At 42.0% G+C, this 24,195-nt stretch overlaps 1 protein-coding gene across 2 annotated transcripts; it reads right to left on the bottom strand.

Moving 5' to 3' along the window:
* Nucleotides 1–489: 489 nt before the first annotated feature.
* Nucleotides 490–24,148, bottom strand: LARS1 (leucyl-tRNA synthetase 1). 2 transcript variants are annotated; one of them, XM_071759145.1, is made up of 32 exons: nucleotides 23,767–24,148; nucleotides 23,294–23,412; nucleotides 22,035–22,122; nucleotides 21,346–21,426; nucleotides 20,788–20,925; nucleotides 19,925–20,086; nucleotides 19,137–19,249; nucleotides 18,679–18,742; nucleotides 18,094–18,161; nucleotides 17,518–17,743; nucleotides 16,608–16,695; nucleotides 16,430–16,506; nucleotides 16,000–16,053; nucleotides 15,491–15,631; nucleotides 14,976–15,053; nucleotides 14,046–14,131; nucleotides 13,898–13,963; nucleotides 13,730–13,812; nucleotides 13,012–13,150; nucleotides 11,610–11,822; nucleotides 11,220–11,277; nucleotides 10,326–10,389; nucleotides 9,577–9,760; nucleotides 9,278–9,368; nucleotides 8,303–8,443; nucleotides 7,470–7,610; nucleotides 7,268–7,378; nucleotides 6,081–6,191; nucleotides 3,833–3,937; nucleotides 2,632–2,727; nucleotides 2,191–2,323; nucleotides 490–885 (listed from the first exon to the last, which is right to left on the bottom strand). In XM_071759145.1, exons 1-32 carry the CDS (start codon nucleotides 23,770–23,772, stop codon nucleotides 680–682), a joined length of 3,531 nt encoding a protein of 1,176 aa, XP_071615246.1. In that variant the 5' UTR covers nucleotides 23,773–24,148; the 3' UTR covers nucleotides 490–679. The 2 variants fall into 2 exon arrangements, with proteins under 2 accessions (XP_071615246.1, XP_071615247.1); XM_071759146.1 differs by lacking the exon at nucleotides 22,035–22,122 and having other exon boundaries at nucleotides 23,767–23,820.
* Nucleotides 24,149–24,195: the final 47 nt, after the last annotated feature.

The raw sequence follows: 24,195 nt of genomic DNA, 5'->3' as shown, positions 1-24,195 counted from the left end.
GGAAAGAAGCCAGTGAATAGGCCTGCAATTATCAAAAAAATATGAATTTAAAATCTGTGAAAAGAACACTTAACCTTTCCACTTAAAATAGACTTATGAATAGTTTTATGGAAGAGTAAGAAAGGAAAAGTCAGTCATTCACAGTGTTTGCTGCAGCTGCTTGAGCCAAGAACACAGAAACATTCATATTTAACTCTTGCTCAAGAGTTCCCCAGTACCAAATTACTTCTAAACTGCTCCTCTGTGTAAAAGAGGTGTTCAGTCACCTGGATCACTGAAAAGTAAAATACAGAAGTGTGCAAGCAGCTTTTCCCCCTCTATTGCAGGGGAGGAACCAACTTCTCTACCCATATGCCAGTCTGCTCAGGAAGCAGCAGAATTCTGAGTGTGGTTCTCCTGTTTTCCTTCTGAAAACTCTGGCCACAGCTGAAACAGAAGTCACCCTACTAGCACTGAGGATAACAGTTTCTTTTCAAGAAAAGCCAAAGGGCCAGAGGAAAATAATTTTATTCTATCCACATTTAAAAGAGTAGGAATCAATTTGCATGCAAAATTAGGTTGGTTTGGGTGGGCTTTTTTTTATGCATATATAACAAATTCTCATCTTTGTTCATCTTTGACCTCAGAGTCATTTTATGAACTTCCTCACTTCCACACACCAAGGCAGGGAGAGGCCAGTTTAATGCACAAGATAAACAATGGTGTCCCCAATGTCCTTTCTCAGGCCATTCTCAGTGATGTGGATGTGTTTCTGCTCCAGGTTGATGTGGAAGGTGGCTTGGTCCAGGATTGGGGTTTTCTCTGCTTCCTCCTTGCCAAGCACTGGCACACGGCGTGGGCCAAGCACAGGATCATCAAACCTCATCAGCTTCACTTTGGAGAGATCTGCAGGGAGGAGACTGACTGGTTAGGCTAAAACACAAGCTACACCAAATGAGTTCATCAACTCAATCAATCAAAACATTTATTGCTTTAAAATCTCTGATCCCAGGACATGCATTCTCTGGGGAGCAGCATTCGTGTTAAGATTTACACCCAAAGATGTCACTGAGTCCTGACACAGCAAGTTACCAGCTGGAACAGGGATAAACCACACAAATACCAACTCCCAGCACCACAGCAAGCACTAAATTTGCCTTAACCTGGTTTGGGGGCAGCTCTGAGTAACTGAACAGTTAGGGTATTGTTTTCTGAGGAATTCAGAGACTGGGAGGAAGGGGAAGGTGAGCGCTGTTTTAAACATAATTTACTATTAAAATGCACACTAACAAAACACTGCTAAGCAGACAGAAAAAAAAATCTCTAGGAAGCCTGGAATCTTCCAGCCAAGCCTCCCTCCAAGTACAACCATCTGTCCCTTGTGCACCAAGAGGACAGTGACATCTTCTGGAAAAGGCAAAGTCAGAAAGAGCCACAGCTTGATCTCACTGGGTTACAGTTCTTTCAAAATATTCTGTGCTACACAGGTGACCACACATCCCCCTCTGTGTGCAGCATCATCAGTATGTGGCTGGCTGTGCTCTACAGATAAAACTTTAAGATAAACACAAGCTGTTGAAAGATACAGAAAGAAAAAAAAAAAAAGACTCTGCTGTCAGAAGCTTTTGGATGGGGCTCAGTTTTCACCCAGCTCACAGTGCTTCAGATTTGTTTGATTCTTAATTCCTGAATTCTTTAACACAAACACAGCTGCTATTCCTTCAATAAAACTATTTTCCTTCATTACACTGGACAGAAACTTACTTCAACAATGTCTGACATGAAATTCTATCATACTTTTCTGTGTTTCCTTAAAATATCTTTCCAAGCAGGTAGAGAAGTGAGGAACATTAAAACTGCCAACAAGTAGGCTGGAAAAAAATGTGCTTATTTCCAAAAACAATCAAGGAAAAGAACCCACTCTGAAATACCACTGCTTACAAAGACCACCTCTAGACTGCCAAGACAGCACAGACAGGATAAGAGGAATATTAAACTAGTTCCTCCCAGAGGCTCCTACTTGAAGTTTGGCATAAACCACGGTCATTGACATTGACCAATTCTTCAGTAATCCCAATTTTAAGTGAACAGTTTCTCACAGTGAACAGAAATGGTTAGGAACCAATGCAGCAACTGTTACCTAACTTCAGCTTTGGCTAAATAGAAAAATAAATCAAGTAAGTTAATTTTTTCAGCTCTGGGCTCCAGTACCTTTGATTCCTCTGTCCATCTTCATTAATCTCCTGATCACTGTCTCTCTGTTGTCTCCTTGCCTGATTTCAATTTTTGTAGAGAAGTGGCCATTTGATGGTTGAGGGTTCACCAAATACACAGACACACTGGGCTGTAAGAAAGTTAATAAACATTAAAGGAGAATGTGTACTCCTGATCCAAGCCTGAGTGCCAGAACACTTCAAAACAGGAGACACAGTACACACAAATTTCCAGGACACTATCTAGGGAAATCAATCAATGTTTTACTGTTGAAAATATCAGAGATGTTTCCTGTTTTGAAGGGGTGTTGGACCAAAGGCAAAATAATCCCACATTTGTGTGCAATTATAATTTTTAAATGGCATATTTGCATTCTTTGGTAGGTTGTTGGTTTTGTGTAAGTTTTCAGACTTCCAATATCTGAATTTCTGATTTTACCTCAGTTCTGAATATGGAAAATGGTTTTCCAGGACAGCAGTCTTCTTTTATTTTATCTTCTGCTTCTGATGCAAACTTCACTTCAATCTGATCCAGCTTTAAAACAACAGAAGTGGGGTGGGGGTAGGTATGGAAATAAAGAGGACTTTAATATTAAATTTTTCATTTTGGAGGCAACAACAGGAGGCAGCAAGCCCATCAAACAACTGTTTGCATAGAAAAGTGGAAAGTGAACGTGCATGGACATAAGGCACCAGCAGCACACCCCCAAACCATAACCTAACACTGGGAAGGAACCTCTCGGGGTCACCCACTCCCTGCCCAAAGTGGGGCTGCAAGCTCTCCAAAGCCACAGCAACCCCAAAGTCCTCTGCAGCAAAGAGTTCTGCCCTGCTACAGAGCTCCTGGAAAACTGCAGGGAATTTCACAGCTCTGCTCTCCAGTGTCTCTGGATTCTCCCAGAGGAAAGATCACTGCTGGACAGATCCACTGATAACTGCTCCCTCTCCCAGCTCACTCAGCTTTGCTTGCTCTTCACTTTGTAAATGTCTAACAAGTCAATAAAACCACTTATTTCATACTGTACAGGGTTAAAAATGAAATTTTGCAATAAATATTTATTTTCTAATTCTTGCAAGAGGTGTGGTTTTGGCTGGGTTTTTATGTTTGGTTTTTTTTGCCCACTGAACTACATTCTGGGTATCCTATGAAGCAGTACAACTGCTGCTGGACTGGCACCCATTTTAATATGTACTCTATAAGTTTTAAAATCCCAGCCCAGAACCTGCCAAGGACTCTGACCATTCCTGCTAGTAATGCCTCAAAACAGCTTCTCATCTCTTCAGCTGAAAAAATGTAAAACACTGGCTAGTTCAGAGAAAAAGGTCTTCTTAAAAAAGTCACACTGGATTTTCACTATTACAGATACAACCAATATTGCAGCAAAACCCACCTCTCTTTTCTGTAGGAGCATGTTTGTGTACTGCACTCCTGCCCCTGTGTCTCCTGTCCCTATTTGAACAGATTTATGTGTTGACAAATTTAAGAACAGCTATCAAAAGCCAGGAAGTTGATAGAAAACTATTAATTGAGCAGTGCACACCCTGAAGTTAATATAAACAGGCTTAGAGACTTAGGAAAGTCTGGTCCTCCAGCTATCCCAACAAAAACCAGGTAATGAATATGCCAAATATACACCAACCTCCAGGGAATTTGTCAAATAGACAATGTTCTCCATGAGCACTGCACGTTCATCAAACTCCAGCTCCAGATCAAGAACACGTGAGCCATTCTTCTCCAGATTTTCCTGTCAGAGGAAAAAAAAAAAAAAAAAAAAAAGAATCAAACCCCTCTAAATGCTGCAAGTAAAATGATGCCTCAAAATGGCAAAATACCTACATTAGTCATGACAAGAATAGGCTTTTAAATATGAGAGCTCTCTGCTGGCACAACACGCTAACGTAGGAGCAATAATTTTCTTGTAACAGGGTTTCTTCAACAGGGATTTATTGACACTGATGGGAGGAGTAAGAGCAATTAGAACACATTTTACTGTAGAATTGAAAAGGTGTTTGACATTCACAGTTATTTATAAGCCCTACTTCATGTGCAGGTTGAGAATTCACAAAATAAGTCAGCATTTCAGTGGTATTTCACAGCAGGAATTCAGTCTTATGACCTAGTTTAAAATAAAGGACAAGCATACAACAACTGGACGTGTTCAGAGCAGTTGTAAAACAAGTTCTCTGCAGGGAAATAATACCTACTTTATATGTTAACATAAAAGCAGCTTAATTAGTCCAGAAAGCCAACAGCAATGGTCACAAGAGACAAAGTATTAAAGGCAATATAAAAACCACGTGAATTTTTTTTCCTACTAAAACAGAACTTCCTCTTTGGAACGTCATCTTTCTCTCCTTGCTTTCATATGCTGAGCCAGCTGTCTCCTTTGAAGCTTTGCTTTGTCAGACTCAGCATGGTTGTGGTTTCCTGCCTTCCTTGTCAGTTTAATGGGAAAGATTCCCTGCATTAACACTGAACTGCCTCCCTTTGAAAAATCACAAAGTTCCTTCTATATTTAAGCTCTCCTTTGTTGAATGGGAAGCACAAGCAGAAATGCTGCTTGTGTACTGGAATTGCTGAATAATTGGATTCAGAGGAAAACACACAGAGCTGGGGAGCCTGAGCTCAGATGTCTTTATGTCCAATTTACACCTTTCTGTCCAATTCCTCACCACTCTTCAGAAGTGGAAGGATTGGGTAAGCCCCAGCACACCAACCCCTTCCCTGCCCCACCAGCTGCTGCCAGGCTGAGGGCATCAAAACCCGGGGAGAGGTTTCAGACCTAACACATCCCCAGGACTCAAAGCTCCTCTGACCTTTCCCAGCTGCACCACTTGATCTCACACATCACTACAGCTCTTCACAAACTCCACTGACACAGGAAGCTTTACAGATGCTCTGTGCTCTCTCTCCCACTGAAGGCTGCTGAGCTACCATGAAACTGAAGGGTTAGGATCACCCCAGAGGGAGGGCAGCAGAGCACCTCCACTTTAAAAATATGACCAGCCCTACAAATGGAAGACATCATGACATGCATTTTAAAAATCAATTTAAGCTTAAGGAGAAAGAGTAACATTTTACACTCATCAATATTTTTTCCATCATTAATCCCTTTCTGCTGCTACACATCAGAAGAAGTTTTTAAATCCCCACTATTTTTTTTTTCATTTAAAGTTTTGCTTTTTCTTTGCTTCTTGAACCTTCCTCGTTGCTGTATCGAACTTTTATCTGCAGCAGCAATCACAAGAGTTTCCTTACAAAAAGAAATGTAAGCCAAGATTTTTATAGGCTTCCATGACTCTGGGAAAATAATGATGCAATAACACTATTAGTGATAAAAACTTAAGAATTATACAGAAAATTTGTAATTCCATTCAGAGCTAAGGGTGCTCTCTTCTTTCCTCCTTTAAGTGTAACACAAACTATTATCTCTAGCCCTGTTCTTAACTTGCAAATGTTAAGCATTCTTGTCTCCAGGGCAACACTTTATTCTCATTTCAGCACAAAAACCTGGAAAAGTGAAGTATGAAGCACTTCAGATGTAGAGGAGCCCACTTGTATTTGAAGCACAGATTGTATAATCTCCAAAACACACAAACTACCAAGCCTCAAGGAGACCTTGAGTTCACCTGGGGCAACTCATGTAGAAACATTTTTATTACATCTTCCCACCAGAGATGTCAAAGAAGTTTACAGACAAACAATGAAGATGCCAAATTAGCAAGGGGCAGGACAGAGACTGAAGTCAAGAGTTAGCAGGAGATCCAGGCATGAAATAAAGGAGACACCACCAATGCATGAAGTTAGAGATTAATCACTGTCCCTGTCCCACATGTTCCTCCCACAAAAGCTTTTTCTGCACATGAACTGCCCCCTCAGACACTCACCTTGATCATGGCAACAAAAGGCATCACCTTCTTCATATACTTCTTCAGCTCTGGCAATGTGTTAAGCTCACTGGCAATTACTTTGTTATCTGGCAGTTGACCTCCATTGACCTAAAACCATTGATGAACATCCATTAGAAAAGTATAGGTAGCACTAAAAATCCTTGCCTGATCATACACCCTTTGTGCTTTTCCACAAATACCAGCCAGGTTTGTCACCATCACTCATTAGATGATAATTTTCTTATCCCTTTGAAAGATTTTAAAAGTAAAATTATAAAACTTCAACCAAAAAACCACAGATAACTGCTGACACTCAGGCAACTCAGAGTTATTCTGCATTTCCTTAATTCTTTCTAATGACTGTATATTAAATTTTCTACCAGAATGCATTTTAAACCCACATTTAAGCCTTCTCACAAGCACATTTTTAAGCACTACTTCCCTCAACAGTTTCCTCAACAGTCTGAAATGTAGGTAACTGCAAAAATTCTATGTAGGGCATCAAACCAAACAGCAGATTTTAACACTGATGCAGAAAAACGCCTATAGAATGCCCCAAGTTTGATACTGCAAAACCAAATTTCACATGAGGAATATTGGATTATCTCAATATCTCAAGTCTTTCCATCAGCTACAATGTGGATTTGTCCAAGCTGAGAGGGATGGTTCATCCAGATGACAAAAGCCCTCGACCACTTTCCCCATGTCAGAAGCACAGGTTCTTCTGCTTCCAGGAAAAGTTTATTTCTTCTACTTCTGGCAGATATATTTCATTTCAACACATTTCTTGTAACATCAGTTAACAGTACACATCTATTCAAGGACCAAAACAACACTTCTAAACCCACTTGTAGAGTAAGGCAGAATTAATCTGTCATTCAACAATGTTTCCTCAGAAATACACTTGGAGAGTATTTTAAAAGCAGCCCACTTTCAAAGAAAAAGAAAGAAACCAGAACATGGGCTACTTTTAACTATGACTGTCAGAAGAATTAATTCATCCTGTCAAATCAATGACATTCCTTGGGAGATTTTCATTAAGCACCAAAATTAACTGGAGAGTTGTAAAAGCATAGAGAGGACCAAAACTACCTTCCTTTGTATTTAAATAATTTAGCAACAAAATAAAGCTTTAAGCTTTTTACAGAGAGAAAGAAAGAAAAAAAAAAAAAAAAATTCATCACCTGATAGTGCTTGCGCAGGACGGACAAGGTGGTGTGCTGCCAGGGGGGGTAGTTCTTGGCCACGTAGATGGTACAGTGAGAAGGCTTCTGGGAAGGTTCCTTAGTACTTTTCTACAAAAAAAAAAAAAAACAAAGAAAGAATTAGGAAGGAGTCCTGAGGCAAGCAGAATGCTCAGAAATACAAAGATGAGCTATCAACCACCTTTCCTTTGACGGGTGCCAGGTAGCTCTTGAGGCGCAGGCGGAGGTCGTGAGCTGCTTCCATCAGGTACTGAGAGGAGTGAATCAGCACCTCATCCACGGGACCTGCTGTGGGCCAGGAGGCTCTCATGATGGAATCAGGCTTGGAAGGAGGGAAGAAATGAAGTGTACTGAGATGGAAGCACATCAGTTAACTGGGGGTTTTTCAACCCACTGCAGCTCGACTGGAAACTGGAGTTCAGTCTGAACCTCAGTGAGCATCCACAAGAACAAGAACTCAGCCAGCAAGCAGTTATCTGCAAGCGTGTTAAACACTATACATACAACTATACCTGCCATACAACTATGTAACTTCACCTACAAGAAAATTTAAAAAAAAAAAAACAACAAAACCCCACATTTCATGGATGTGTGGGTTAATTTTAGATCATCTCATCGTGAGCACACAACCAAAGTGAATTGTACTGAAGCTCTGTGTATCATAGGATCTGCTCCAAGTTGGAAGGGACCCATCAGGATCATCAGGTCCAACTCCTGTCCGTGTGTAGGGCAGGCACACCCCCAGCATCACGCTGTGTGCCTGAGAGCATCATCCAAATGCTTTTTGAACTCAGGCAGGTTTGGTGCTGTCACCACTTCCTTGGTGAGCCTGTTCCACAGTTCACCATCCCAGGCAACTCAATGTACACTGTCCTCTGCACAATAAATTACAACACTTCTTCAAAAGACATGTTTCTTCTACTTGCATGTGAGAGGCAGCCATAAGCCTGAAAGGAGCCTGACTAAAAAACAGTGAAAGCTTGGAATTAAATGACACAACTGAGATATGAATACCTTTCCCAGCAGTGACCAGATGTGTTCACACAAGTGGGGACAGATGGGAGCCAAGAGCAGAGTCTGAACCTCAATGAACTGGAACACCAGCTCCCTGTGCATCCCCTCGATGGCCAGCTCACGGTATTTGTCTTTTGCTGCCTGAAACACAGCCAGTCCAACCATCACCAGCACACCAAGGAGAAACAAGCAGAAAGAAAACACAAGCAGTTCTTTGCTCTGATATGCCTGTAGAATGTAAGCTGCTTAGAACTCAGTAGTGGTTTATTACAGGAACTGTATTTTCCTGAAGCACCTGAGTGTGAATCTCTCAGTTGGCCGTTTAATATTTTCATTAATACTTTTATAAAAAAGTATTATTGGCACAAACATAAAAGACAAAAATATCCACAGCTGTGTATCAGGTACTATCATCCCCAACAGCTTGCATAAAGATACCAATAAGGACTAAGAAAAAGACAATGAATATGATCTATCATTATACATATAATTCAGCCTACTTAATCATATTCCTGAATATCATAAAGGAGCCACATAAAGGAGCCTCTGTAATTCATTAAGTGAAGTGGCATGGTTCAGCAGACACTCCGGAGACATGGTTTATGGAATATATCAAAAGCACTCTGCTTCCAAATTATTTTGTTGATGTATTATCTGGATTTCTTATGAAGAGCTCCTTATTACAAAGGAGCTGAGGAAAGGACACACTCTTTTCAGCACTGTCATTTTCTTAAGCAGCTTTTTGCTCATATTAGATACCAGGCCTGTTTGCAGCATCACGCTTGTCTTCCCCTGGACATTTGTGCAAGTGACATAAGCAGACCTTTATAATTTCAGATTTATTCCACTGAAGTACTCTCCTTTCTTTGCACAATTCTGATTCTAATTCAGCTGTATAATTACGGATGAGAGGCATCAGGATCAAAAGAAATCCACAAAGTTAACAAATACCAAGTGTTCGTTTCTTACACCTACCTGAAATTCAAAGAAGCCAGTTTTCAGAGCCTCCTTAAACATCATCTTCTCATAATTTTGGTCTGTCTTCATTATGCCTGCATTCATTTCACTAAGAAGGGAAGGGAGAACATCAGTACTGCATAGCCCACCCCGTGTCAAACAACACTGCAGTGCCACCAGCACAGCACAGTCACACAACCTGCACCATGGCCTGCTTTGTGACATGGCATTCAACAATTCATAGAAAAAAATATAACTACAAATGCTCCTTGCAAGAAAAAAAGGACCAAACTGTATTATTAGTCATTGTATAGTACCTGGCAAAGACTCTGTCATTGAAGGTGTTGGCAGGACCACTTCTGAGACTGTCTCTGTTTGCAATCATCTCCTTTACCCACTCCACCCACGTGTAGAGCCGAAGAATTCCAGCATCTGCCATGGCTTCCACAAAGTTGGCATCTTCAACAGTGTCCCCAGCATCAGCCAAGGCCAAACGCATGCCTGGGGGGAACCAGAGGAGCTAACATGGCTGTCAGCTGCTTGATGTAGTGGCAGGAGGCATGGGACTCACACTGAATTACAACCAACTTGTCATTACCAGTTAATAAAATCCAAAGTGAATTTACAGGTCTCAAAGCTTGCATTTTACCCAGGAGAGCCACACTGCCCTCCTTAGGAAGGAAACCAGGCAGACACCAAGAGCCAGGAGATGAGTACAACCACTGTCCAAAAAACCAAGAGCAAGCAAGAAGGAACAAGGGCATGTTTGTTTACAGGCAGTGCTCATCAACAGCATCTCTTGTGTTTTGATCCCTCCAGTAAACATGGAAAAATGCAGGGCCACCCTCCAGGAGGTGTCAACACCAGGAACAGCTCTGGCTGTGTTAACATGCATCCCAGGTCTCTGTACAGACAGAGCTCAGCTTTTCAAACACAAACAGGTGGTGAGCAGTAGATTTACTGCATTTCATTACTCCAATAAACCCACTGTTCCTCTGAGAGCAAAACACTAATTTTAGTCATCTTGGCATAATTGAAAGCCAGATGCAAGTCAGAGCACACTCACCATCTGCAGAAAACTTGTCAATAGCCTGAGTTAGGGTAAGAAAGTTGCCTGTAGATTTGGACATCTGAAAGAAAAAGAGTTCTTTCTCACACATCCATTTTGAAAAGGAAGACAGATGTGACCAGGGTCTGGGCAGACCACTGAGGAAGTGTCTTCTCATGAATCATAGCAAAAACAATTTGGTAAATCTGAACAAGCTCTCACAGTACAAACAGAGTGAACTTTGCAAGCACTCATCTTGAATGCTGAAACTTGCACAAGTTGATACTGCTAAGATCCTCAGACATCACAGCAGCAAGGAAAGGGAAGCTGCCTCCTGCATCATTTGGTTCCTCCTCAGACTTTGCCAGGCTTTTAAAAACAGGGCAACTGGTACCACAAGTTACTTCCAGAAATTACCTAAGTTAAACTTAAATTCTACTACTTCAGCACTAGCCTTTTCACCTCATCCTGCACTGATTTCTCAAGGACTCTGGTGGGGTTTTTTTGCTTCATATTGGATAGTCTCCAGGGCCTAATTCCTAGATTCAGGCACTTTTAAATTTAAATTTTAAAACTTTTTGCTCTCACTGCACCTACTCCAATGCTTAACAAAGCAAAAATTCAGTTAAAAAAAAAAAAAAAGTATTAAAAAAATCATTCCATTTAACCCTAAAACTTAACAGAAATACACAAAAAACTTTACTGAACTTGTGAAGCTATACATGAGCTAAATTCAGAAAAGCATTAGGCAGAACTGGAGGGGAGGCAAGTCCTTACCTCTGATGAATGAAAAAACAAACTAGAATTTTCACTATTTTCACCTAGATTCCAAGAAAGATTTTTCCTGGCTGGCTGGCAAGTGCCTATTTTGACAGCCCCAAAAGCCACCTCACCCAGGAAACCTCACTATACCTTTTCAGAATTGAGAAGGAGATGTCCATTTGCTCTCACAGCTACTGGCCATTTTTCTCTGTTTGAAGACAGGAAACAAAGCATTTTTTAAATGAAGTACATTTCCTCTTTTGTGGAGTGAACACAAGAGAAAAATAAAGAAAATATATAGGAAGAGATATTGACAGATGCTTGACTTCTGTAGATGAGGCCAACGAAAGCTAAAATTTGTTCTCACTTCTATATTTCTACTAGAGCCAACTGTAAAAAAGCTGCAACAGAAAAGAATAAATTTTCAACCTTATTCTGAGTGTTCTACAGTCCAAAAAAAGCAATTAACATATGCATGGGAACTACAAACTCTCCTGCTGTACCTGCTGCACACCTGCTCTTTGTTATCTCCAAACTCACCTCTGCTCTGCCCACATGGCCACATGGTTATAGAGGTAGTATGAGAGATGGTTTGGAACAAGATCCTTGCCAGAAACTCTGAGATCCACAGGATACCAAAATTCAAACTCCTCCTTTAGCTTGTCCAACTTTTCTTTGGGAATGTCTGTTTTAGGGAAGGGAGCTGCCTTGAAGAAGATGTAATCCCAAACTTCTTTGCTCATTTGATGTGCCCTGCACAGAATTAGTCCCACACTGAGTTGGCAGTAAAAGTTCCTCTTACACTCCACAGCATTTTGAACAAGACAGCTTAAAACTGTTGATTCATTCTCACAACATACTCCATTTGACAAGCAAACATGGACAAAGAGTAGCCAGGCACTTTGCCTAAGCTCAGGAGAGTCAGTCCAACATCAGAAACAGAATCAGAACTCGGAACTGCTCAGCCCCATGGCACATCATGAATTCCCTTTTGCTTTACCTCACGGAGTAAATCTCAGTAAAAAATGTTTGTTAACATTATAAGATGTTATCAGCTTGCATAAGAGTTCACTCTAGTTGTATATACACTTAATTACATCAAATCTATAATCCAGTCCCCAGGTTGCTCACTTCAAAGTTTGTTTCCAGACATAACTAGTATGTAGGCAGCCTCTCTGTAATTAGAGAGGTTTGAGACAAAATTAAAACCCTGCCAAGTCTTTCAGAACTGTATCTGTACCAATCTTCACTTTGGAAATGGTTTTCAGATTAGCACTGAATAAGGTAACTTCCTCTTCCAACGTGTAAGCTGCTGGTTCATAAAACAGGCAGAATTAGGGCATAAGATTCAAGGCAAGATTGGTAAGTGCTGTTTCAAGGCAAGTGATGTTTCCAGTTCCAGGTGAGTTGCACGATCTCAACTCTCTGATCTCAATCACTGGAAGCCCACAAGCACTCCAGCCCAGAGGTCACAGAGCAGTCTGAGGAAGTATTTTGGTACAAATGCTTTCTCCCCTTTACTTTGAAGGTTTCCACATAGGAGTTCTAACCTTCTAGGAGTTAGCAGCCTTTGATACAGTGACAAAAACTAAGTGCTAACCTACTGAAGCAAGCAAAGCAGTTTCAATCTGCAGAGACCTTCAGCAGGCACTGAAACCCATCACTCAAAAAAAACCTGGCAAGGACTACTTCAAGGAAAGTAAAACAGCAGCATGAAAAAGGATGATTTAGTCCATATACAGTTCTGCTTTCAGAGCCATTCCTCCTCTCTCTCTCTGGCCACCATACTCCTTTCTCTTCTGTGTGCTTGCTGTACCTTAGGTAACAGCAACTTTTAGCAGTGGTGCTTTTAAAGCACAGAAGCACATCATCAGCCTTCAGCAAGAACAACCCAGGAGCTCAGCACACTGAATTACACAAGTTACTGAATCAGTCTCCTCACCTGATGCCTAGAGGAGATTCTCCTTGTCCCCTCAGGTTCCCTCCCTGCAGCAGGTGAGCCACAGTGTAGTAGGCCATGTAGATGGTTGAGTCAGAGAGAGACTCGATCAGCCACTGCTCATCCCAGGGTAAGCGGGTGCCTGGGGGAGATGGATCCAGGGCTCAGGCACAGCACTCAAGCAGTTAATAACTTCAGTGGAACACACACAGGTACAGACATGCAAGTGCTTATGCTTTTAAAAATCCTTGTTTAAAAAATTCAACTTGGGCATTTGAATATTTTGTTAGAGAAAGCAGCTGCTGCTCTTGCAGTCAGCTTCTGAACAAGTGCCAAACAAACTTCAGCTCATGATGGGCTGCTGTGTATTAATGTAACAGTTCTCTCAAACCATAGGTTGAAGGCTAGTCAGAATTTAAGAACACCTAAAAATGGTCTCAGCTCCTCCTTCTGACCTCTCTTCCAGATCAACAGCCCATACAAAGAGCTACAGAGATGCTCCACAGAATCACTGTATTAATGTAAAATAAAATTACCCCTGGCCACATGCATTTTTTAGAGGTGTGCCTTCTCAGAGAATCTGGGCCAAGATGTAAGGTGGATACCTCTGTCCTACACTTCCTATAACATTTGGGACTCTACACAGCAGTTAAGCTTCCCAAGTGAAGTGATGAATACCATTTTCACAAGCACTGAGTGACAGAAGGAGCATTTTGCTTACCTAATCCATAAGTCCTGGAGCATGCATGCTCTTGTAGCCAACCTAGAGTAGCTTCAAAATTTCTCCTGGTCTCTTCACAAAACCTGTGAGAAATGAGCTGTTACTAATTGCACCTCTCTAAGCCTCTTAGATCACCACCAAACAATCAGTCCTGCTTTTGTAACTCACGTCTCTAGATGTTTCAAGCACTCTGATGTCTGTTTCTTCCAGTTCACTTCACCATAATCTAAATACCTGCAGTCAGGAAAAGTTCACTGTAACTCAGCAATCCAGAAGCAGGACACAATTTGGCAGTAACTGTGTAACTCCCACTTACCACTGGTCACAAAGAGCCACCACACATTCATCAGCAGACCTTGACATAACTTGTTTCTCAGGCTCCATGTATATCATGGCATCATCCTAAGAGTTGAAAGGACAATAAATCATAAGATTTCTGTGCTTTGCAACTTCCTGTAAATCCTCACATCTTAACTGAAAAGCATCCTCTCCTTTCTAATCTGTTTTACAGCATAACTTGCATGGCTTTCAGCACTGCACAGGCTCTCTGCCTCAGAACTCATGTTAGTAAAACAAGGGCAATACTTGACTGTGTTCTTCTCTGAGGTACCAGGTGACAGAACTCATAAAATGTAATCCATGAATGACTAAGAGGAGGACAGAAAAACAAAACAGTGACTGCCTCCACTGATTCATACACAGCTACTGGAAAAACCTGGGAAGGGGTGATGGTAAGGAAAAATGGTGAGCTTTAGTTCTGCCTTCACAAATCAGATAGTGTGATGGGGGATGAAACTGGATGAAGTGTTATAATCTGAACATAACAATGCTGTTATAACAATGCTGATGCATAACAATTTACTACTCATCCTTCTCCACGTGATGACCCCCAGAAATGGAGTGTCTCCATGCCACAGAGTGCCAAGCTTGGAACAGACTGACCATTCAAATCTTACACTCCCAGTATCTCCCCAACTATATCAAAGATTAAATCAAACCACCAAAATATTCCTTAGACAAGGTGATGGGATGAAGAAGAGAGTGAGAGGTCTCCAGTTAAGCTATTATCAATCCCCCTTACACCTACAACACAAGGTTCTTCTTTTATCAGCATTTCATACTCTGTAACTCTCCAAAGCCCTCTAAGAGGAAAGCAGAACCAAACCAGAAAGGTTTATTCAGCAACTGAGCTACTGTGAAAATGAAAAAATAATTTAAAAGAAGCTGTGCTCATACAACCACATACATTATCCACCATCATCTTCTGAATAACTTTCTTGACATCTTGAACTTTTTGTCCTTTGAATCCATCCACCAACATTACCTGTAAAAGATAGGTCATATTAATTGACTTTTTTTAATATAAATTAACAAGAAATAGATGCAATAGCTCTTTAAATCAACTTAGAGAAGTAGTTAGATATTGCAATCTTTGACATGAAAAAATAGGAGTGCAGGGATTTTTAAACAGATGGTCATCTTTAGCCAAAACACTGGGTACTGCACACAGGCAATGAAACACAGCTACTCAGACAAAAACTGCTGCCAGCTGACATGGAATACACCAGTCAGCCATTACCAAAACCACACACATCACTCTCTTCACATCAGTTTCCAAATCAACACCTGAAACTTTTTCTGGGAAAAAAAAAAAGTAGTTTTCTTCTTTCTTGCAGTTGTTTTTTTTTTATTCTTTATCAACTTTTTTCCCCTTTATCAAACTCAGCAAGTAAACACTTACCAGTATCTTTCAATACTTACTCCCTCATAAAATGCTTTCAGGTACACTCTCTCCTTGGCCTCAGCAAGTTTCTCTCTGTCATTCTGGCTCTGGATTTTGAGCTCATCACAGATTGTTGGAGCACAAAGGTTGCCATAGCCTGGGATTTCAATGATGGGCACCTGAGAATTAACAAAACAGTGTCAGGTGTTCAGTTCAGATCACCTCCATGTAATAAAACCTACACTAAGATTTGATTCCTGGATTTCATAAACTTCACTAGAAGTGACTGACTGAATGGAACAAAAGCAAATCCATCTTGCTTGGTTTGCAGTCCCAAAGCTGACAAGGGAGTTTGCAGCAGAGACTGAGAAGGGGGAAAAGGCCATTGTTCCTGGTTAGCTGAAAAGTTTGTGCTGCATAACACCTTTCAATTTCTTTGCTCTTTGAACAGGAATTCTGGGAAAGGCAGGCACAGTTCTTGGTACCTTTCTCATCAGTGAATACAAAGTCACAGGCACTGCAGCTGGATGCTTTTGGTTGTACTTACTGGTTCAAATGGCAGGACCATTTCATCTTTGATGCCATACTTCATCCTCAAAGCCTTTGAAAGGTAGAAGAAAAAGATGCAATGTGGTCAGAAGAAAAATCTTCTAGATCTAAAAGTTTTTAATCATTTACAGTGTCTTTTGCATATTAAAAAGCAAAGTCACTTCCCTGCCTTCTCACACCAGAGTTTTATTTCCATCTCATTTTTGGGTGATCCTTTGTCCCAACCATCTACATTTTTAAGAGAGAGAAAAAAACACTACTGCCCTACACTGAAAACAAATCCCAACCCAGCTGGTTTTAACTACTCGAAATCAAAGTTAGAGGTAGCAAACCTCCAATTAAAGGGAGTTTCACTTCACCCACTGGATATCCCCTTTTGACCTTCCACACTATGGAGAGGAAACAAAGACCTCAGTTAACAGACTGACCTGCTTCTTCTTCAGATCTCTCAAGGCTGCAACATCATCTGGAGAATCAGAGGGAACACTTGTTACCACTCCAGTTCCTTGGCAAAGAAAGAGATAAGAGAAAAAATGATTAGTCAACACATAGTGAACACACAGTGCACATCAAACAGGGTCTGGCAAGACACTGCTGTGCAGTTACCTTTATCTTCCTTGATGGTCAGCATGGGCAGTGCATACACAACTTTGTAGGCAGTGAGAGGGGCTGAAAGGGCAGCTCCAAGAATCTCCTACACAGGAAAAAGGCACAGAATTACAGTAAACAGCACTTTCTCAGCCTAGCTGAATAAGCTCTCTGGGCCAATATTATCTTTTTATTTATTTACAAATAATTTCTTTAAAGTAAAACTTTATAGTTAGAGGAGGACACACATATGAAAAGCATGTGTGTGCCCTTTGAAATAGCACATGGTAGAGAAGTCAAATGCCAGATACCATGGACAGAGAAGAGAAAGCAAAATTGCTGCAAGTGTGCAGTTGGAAACAGACAGGAGTGCAGCACATCAGCATCAAGAGAGGAGTGAACTGGGAAGCCAATGTCAAAAGCAGCATTAAACACAGGCAGGAAAAGCACACTGTCAAGACCATTTATGCTCTGACAGGAGGTAAATGTCACTAGCTATGCTTACTGAAAGCACACATGTCAAGGACAGTAAATATCAAAACCACTAACATTCAACTACTAAGCTAAGAAAGCTTCATTCACAAAGATGTACTGGAAATGTCAGCATCAGCAGAAAGTTTTTTCACAGAACCCTTTCTAGCCATTGTTTTTCCCCGAGCCCTTTCTCTTCCTAGCAGAGAAGTCATTGCTCTTCCCAGCCAGCAGGAAGATGTTACTGAAAACCACTCATCCACCAAGCAGCCCCAAGGCAATAGTGATGCATTTGTCCACAACTACATCAGATTAATCTCCCAGCTGTAGCTTAGCTGCCAAGGAAGCTGTCTTCTGCTTGCTTTTTTTGTGTCAGTAAACACTTTGTCTTTTTTCTGTAACAATCCCTGTATTTTCCTTTTTATTAGAATTCTACCATCACCTTTTTGATGCTCACCTCTCCCATCAGCTCCTTGACAACAGGTACAACTCCATTATCTTTTGTAAAGCCCTGGTAGGACATGTTCCTGGCAGCTCTTTGGGTACAGATAAAAATATCCCCAGCCACAGTTTCAAAGCCAATGTACTTCATATCTGGGCGAACCCAGCAGTTGGTCTGCCCAAACATGGTCTCTGGTCTGAGGGTGGCAGCCACCAAAAAGATATTTTTCCCTCTTAGGCCACTAGGGGGAAAAAAAAAGAACATTTTAAGTCACTGAAATAAAAATATTCAAGGCAATAAAGAACGTGCTTTTAGGCTAGTATGAACTTTTAAGTAACATTTCCTAAGGGATGAAAGTGGGTCATTAACTTCTTAATAGGATTTTCTTTTCTTTTTTTTTTTTTAAAAAAAAAAAAACCAAAAAACTCAGATCTGAGTTTCATACAGACTAGTGGATAGAGCAGCTTAAACCAGTGACAGAAATAACAGGACAAAACTGTATTCTGCATTAGGCAAAACAGACTGTCTAATTTAAGGGTCCTTTCTGACCACAAGCTAGAACCCATCTCCCATTTCAAACTCAAGACCTACCTTAACTTTGTGGGATAGGGATCCAACACCTTCATTTTTATTAGTGTGTATTCTTGAGGCCCAACACCCTACAAGTCAAATAATGCAGCAAATCAGTACATGACACCAGCTCAAGCAGTAAAGAAAATAAATCCTCTTTTGTAGTCACCTAACCTAAGTTCTATTTAAGGTACTGATGCTTTCTGCAAAGTAACTCATATTTCTTTTGATACAAATGGCTTTTTACTAAAACACAGACCAGAGAGAGAGGTTATACTTCATTCCTCTGCCCAAAAATGTTCTCAGCACAGCCACCATCTCAGCAACATCAAAGTTCCTAACGGGTTATTTATTTTGTTTCAGCAGATAGATAATGATGTGATGCTGCTGGCACAAATTGCCACATAACCACACCAGACAGCTACAATGGAAAGCACAATCCAGAGCTGAAGACAGATATCCCCAGTAGAAGAATTCCTTTAAATTTTCACATGCACTGACAGCTGAGCATGTACAAAATACGTTTTGCCCCAACATGCAATGTAATTTTCCATTCAGGATTTACAATTACAGGCAATGCATTAAAATAGCAATGAAAAATATTACCTCTCCTGTTTGCCTGTCATGATCCATGCAAGGCTGCCCATCTTTTGGAGAATAAATTGTGTATCTAAGAAAGGTATAATTTTGTTTAGTAGCAAATACAACAACGCATAGACCAGGAGGGGAAAAAAAAAAAAAAAAAAAAAAAGGGAGATGTTTAGGAAAAAGAGATCTCTTAATGATATTTTCAAATTTCCACCAATGTCAGCATTCAGGGAGAGCTGTCAGTATCACCCCTATTTTGCTATGAGTTGGTGTCCACAAAGGAACTAAAGCAGAAGCACAATCTCTCACACTTTGCTAGCACAATAAACAGACTACTGTGATAGCAGAGCATCTGAAATTACAGGATTTGGGTTTAATGCGAGTTATCAGCATGTTCTAGAGACATGCCTCAGGGGCTTTGGTAAACCTGAGCTTATCTGCATTCCCAGTAAAGCCCAGTGGAGCAGCAGGCTTACCTTTTCCCAAACTTAATCTTGTTTCTTTCCTTGAGTGTCAGAAACTGCCACCGCACGAAGGAATCGTAATAGGGATTAACATCTGTGGTAATGAAAGAACGCCTCCAGTCCACCTGAAATGAGGCAGAGACACCAGTAAATTACACACAAATTCCAGGAAACTCACAGCAGCAAAGCCAGTAGTTTAAAAATAAGAAGTTTCTCCCAAGAAGCCAGCGCAGGAACATCCCATGGTGCTTAAAAATAACTCCACAGTCTGTGTGTGCACACTCCTCCAGAGCAGAGGTGTCAGAGACTCAGGGCCCTGCCTGCTGACTGTGAATTCCAGAGGTTTCATAGTTGTTTTAACCAAGCACTTCAGCACTGCCTTGAGAGAGATGCTTTTCATAATCTCTACGTCTTCATTTAAAAAAAAAAAAAAAATAGAGAAATCTGTTGTTAGCAGGACAACTCCCTGCATTTAATACCACATCACTGCTCTTCCTAGAACTCCTGTCAGCACAGCACAGGTACCTCAAGCAGAAGCAAGGGGTGAAAGTCATAACTCCTTTAAGTGATTCTTGTTTCCAGTTGAGATCATTGCACATGGTATAAACTCCACGTAAAAAAGCACCCATCAAGACTATTAAAAGGCTAAATGAATAATTCTAAAAATACCAGAAGCATTCCTGAATAATGCTGGTACTATGCAGAAAATCTTCTCAAAAGAGAAGCAGCACATCCATAAGCACAATGGCAATACAAGTGTGGCTGCTCACATAATGGAAACAAAGATTTCACACAGGTACCTTCAACCCCATGCTTTTCAGATCCTGGATAGCAAGGGGAGGGAAATAATCCAGCCAGTGCTCAGCTTCAGAAAAACTGGCTACTTCCTCATCAGGGAGACCCAAAGACTTCATGATTCCCCACTGGTATTTTGAAGAGCCAGTCTTGGCAGCAGCCTTACTCTGAAAGGACAATTATGATAAGGGAAATGCAAACATTCCTGGATTCACAGCAACTCAGCACCTGCAGGAGCAGGCAAGATCACAGCTCCTGCCAACACAGAGCAGACAGAACTCCAGATCTAATGCTTCCTTCCACTCTCTTCAGCACACACAAACAATATACACAAGAGCATCCCTCCATTTTTCCTAGGCTTGATTCTTTTCCTTCCTTTTGATACTCCCAAAATCATAAATCTCATTTAAATACCTGATAATCCAAACTAGTGTGGATGATTTTACTTAGCACACCTAGGCAGAATAGGCTAAATACCAATTTATAGGAGAATAATCAGTAGATTATATATGCATTCCCTACTGCTGAGAAGGCAGGGTTATTTCCTACAACTTGTTGGTGAATGCTTTGTGCCAGGAAAACAAACAACAAAACCCCACAGAGTGTCACTCTGGATGATCTCTTTCTTCTCAGGACACTATTAAACAGTGCACCACTCACCAGTAAGATCTCATACATTGAAATGGTGTCTCTGGAACCATGCAGGTGATGCATTTTTATCAAGTACCCAGCTAACATGGAAAAAATCATCTAAATGTTTGTATCACAGGTTTCTCTGAGAAGCAGGAAAATGAAAAGTCCCATAACATGTACTTGGAAGCTTTGAGAGCACAGCTACCAACCCAGAAAGGCTTTGTCTAAAGTTTACCTTTTTGCCTTTTGCTTTGTCTTTGATGATAACTTCTTCTTTTTTAGAAGAATTTTCTTCCTCCTCTTCCTCCTCATCAGGAAATTCAGGTGGGCACCCATATAACTCCATTTCTCTTTTTAACTTATCTGCACAAGCCTAAACAGAGCCACCAGTTGTCTGTCAGCACTCAGCTGTGGCAATTATGTCAATCACAAATAAGTTATCAGCTTTTTACTGATAACACTGCATTTCAATACAAAGCATTAAACTTTTTGCATTAATCTCCAGGAAATCTTGCAACTTCAAGAATGCCACAGCAGGGAGAGGTTTACAGTGAGGGTTCTCTTGCACATGAAAAAATGATAGATAGGTGAACCTAATTTTAAACATTTTATTTTCTAGCAAGCCATAGTGACTATTTCAAGCATGACACATCCTTTGTACAAATTCAGATTTCAAGTCACACTGTCCTGATGAACTGTGAATAAATCAGCACAATGTTCTGCATGGACATTAAGCAATGCTCTAAGCAGTGTGAGGTACTAAGCCCATGAGAAGCAGCCCTCACCATCTCACCTTTATGGGCATCCCAGTGCAGTGCAGACCAAATGGAAACAGGCAGTCTTTCCCCTTCAGCCTCTGATACCCCACTGAGAACTATCAAGTGGAAAAATGAAACAGATGAAACAAGAACTGCATGGGGCTAACTCATCCCCCTTCTCAAAAAAACACCTTCCCCTCCTTCTTTAGCATGAAACTACCAGGAGACAGATGAAGGCTATCAGCATCAGGTAGGAAGATAATTAAAGGACAAGAAGGTGAAACTAGATTTTGCTACCAGGTCTGACACTGCCTGGCTGCATAAGTAAAAGCTTTCCCAGTTTTCTGGGGGCTCTTTTTGACCAGAGAAGAATGGATGTAAAGAAGAGATCAATTTTGTGGAATCCTCCCCCCAGCCTGTTAACACCCAGGCAGCAGAGCACAATATTCACAAACTCAGGAGACAGGGAGATTTCTTGTGAAGTTTGCACCACCTCCTGAACTCCTGGCTAATCTGTAAGAGAAAACACCTGCATCCTTGTCTCCTTTAATTAACAGACTGATCAGTGACAGCCCTCTTCAACTACCAATGTTTCCACTGCAAATGCAGGAAAAAAAGGAAAGCTTCAATAAGTCACTATTGAATCTTTTAATTAACAAGTTATTCTGCTAGCTCAAAATTTAAGCACAAATTAACATTTGTATAAGGAAAGGAAAACTGTTACCTCACATTTAGATAAAGAAAAGGTGTGTCCCAGGTGAAGGCGTCCGTTCATGTAGGGGTAAGGAAAGGTAACAAAGTACTTTCCTTTGCTGAGAAGAAATTCAAAGAATCAAAACATGTAGCTAGCTTTTAAAATTACCATCAGAAGATGCACAGCTAAGGGGTATCATCAGTTATCATCAACCTTCTGTGACAGTAAAATAATATCTTCCCTGCCAGCAGCACAAGTCTTTGACTTTAAAAAACTGATATACTGAAAGGTTTTGCTTTTTTCTTATTTTTAAGATGATAAAAGAAAAAAAAACCCACATAGGACTAGCATCACAGAGAAATTCTCAAATAGATGTAACACCTTCTCAGAGGTAACAAGGTCTAATCCTGCTCCTACTGAATTAATTACTGCAAAGGTTTGAAGTCATTCATTGAACCTCCCACTGCCTGAGTTCAGGTTTTCTAGTGGCACACTGTAAATTATCCCTCATTTCACAGACACAGCATTGCATAGTGCTTCCAGTGTGTATTCTCTTGCTGTAGCCTGACCTCTCAAAGCAACCAAGTTCACTTCCAGATCTTTAGGACACTGTAAATTTCTACCACCACCTCTGCACTCTACTTCATGCCTTGTCCTTTCCCTTCAGACACGATGCTGAAGTACAAACACATGCAAACACAGGCAAAACCATTTGTTTGCTTACAAAACATCACAATTTAAGAAGCTGCCAGCTGTTACACCACTTTAGTTATTATCATGGTTTTGTGTGGCTGTCCCAGAGGACAAATAACCAACCCCATATTGCCAGGGTCTCTGCTTTCTCACCTTGAGGATCTGCTGGGCACTAGAGCAGAGTGGGTCTGCCATGGGGAAAGGGAGCAGAGCCCAGCCCAGCTACAGGTACCTGCTGTTTGCTGGGGAAGAACTGACTTCAGAAAGCTGAGAACAGTTGTGAAACCAGACAGGGGGCAAAAAAAAAAAAAAAAAACCCAAGAAACAAGCACCTTCTGTAATGAGCAGACTCAGGAATATTTTACCACAAGTAGGCTTTTTTTCATTCTACTGGAACGTGGCCAGCACAAGTGCACCCCTGCTTTGTGTTGTCAGCCACAGAAAGGCCAAGTGAATGTGTAAGCAGCTCTAGGTGACCCAAAATCCCTGTGCATTCAAAAGAGGCCACTTTTCCTCCAGGTTCTGAAGGAAAAAAGTTCCCTGAAAAGATATTCCAAGCAGTTACAGAGAAAACCCATAAAGAAGTGTGACAATACCTCTTCTGGTTCTGCCTGTCCGAAGCATTACTCTCAAAGACTCGCTCCTCATCCCACTTTTGCTGGATCTCTTTTTCAATTTTCTTCAGGAAATCAACTTTTGCTGTCCCTTTACGTTCCTGATGAGCAGAAAGAGGAAGAAAAGCGTCAGAATGGGTCAGCAGACGGGTCCATATGTCAGACTCCTTCACTGGTTTTGCGCCAGGCTGCCTCCCGCACAACCTGGACACGGGGCAGATGGTTCCGGGGCACCCGAACCTTCCCCAGCCCCGGAAGCGGCACCTGAAGCCCTTCGGAACCACGGACACCCCCTTACAGAGCCCCCCGGCACCGCACCCCGCACGGCCCGGCCCGGCCCGGCCCAGACGAACACCCCGAGGGAACCGCAGCCCCACGGGCCGGCCCGAACCCGGAACCCGCACAAGGAGAGAAGCAGCCGGTGCGAGGTGTTCGGTACCGGCACCCGCACTCACCGCCATGCTGCCGAACCTGACGGGACCGGGACCGACCACGGCGAAGAGGCGGGGGGGGGCTGGGCGGTACCAAGGCGGAGGGGTGGGGGAGGATGGGCCGTACCAAGGGAAGGGATGGGGGAGGCGTTCGCAGCCAGGGCCGCTCGGTACCGCCTCCTGAGGCAGCCGGGGCGGCCCAGCCTGGGCCCGGTGCGTTCGTCCGCCCCCCGCCGCCCCGTTCTGGGTAACACGGGAGTAAAGCCGGGCCGGTGCGCAGCCACAGCCCCGCTGCCAGGGCCGGGTCAGCGCAGTGCGGAGCTCCCCCGCGCAACCCGCGACGAATAAAGAGAACCGCGGTGCCCCGCAGCTCCGCTGCCTGCGCAGCTCCCGCCGGGCCGCTGGAGGCGCCAGCGGGCGGGCCGCGCGGTGCCCGGGGCGTGCGGCCCCTTT

The sequence above is a fragment of the Heliangelus exortis genome, chromosome 15 (genome assembly GCF_036169615.1).
Source record: "Heliangelus exortis chromosome 15, bHelExo1.hap1, whole genome shotgun sequence".
Taxonomy (NCBI): Eukaryota; Metazoa; Chordata; class Aves; order Apodiformes; family Trochilidae; genus Heliangelus; species Heliangelus exortis.
Note: the sequence above shows the minus strand (reverse complement) of the source record. Positions and strands in the feature narration are given on the sequence as shown.

Excerpts from the sequence above, each read along its gene's own strand:
- LARS1 (XM_071759145.1), bottom strand. Across the intron at positions 22,123-23,293 it reads GACAGGCAGAACCAGAAGAG|CAAAGGAAAGTACTTTGTTA; the intron begins GTATTGTCACAC and ends ATTTCTTCTCAG. Across the intron at positions 9,761-10,325 it reads TGACAAGTTTTCTGCAGATG|GCATGCGTTTGGCCTTGGCT; the intron begins GTGAGTGTGCTC and ends GGTTCCCCCCAG.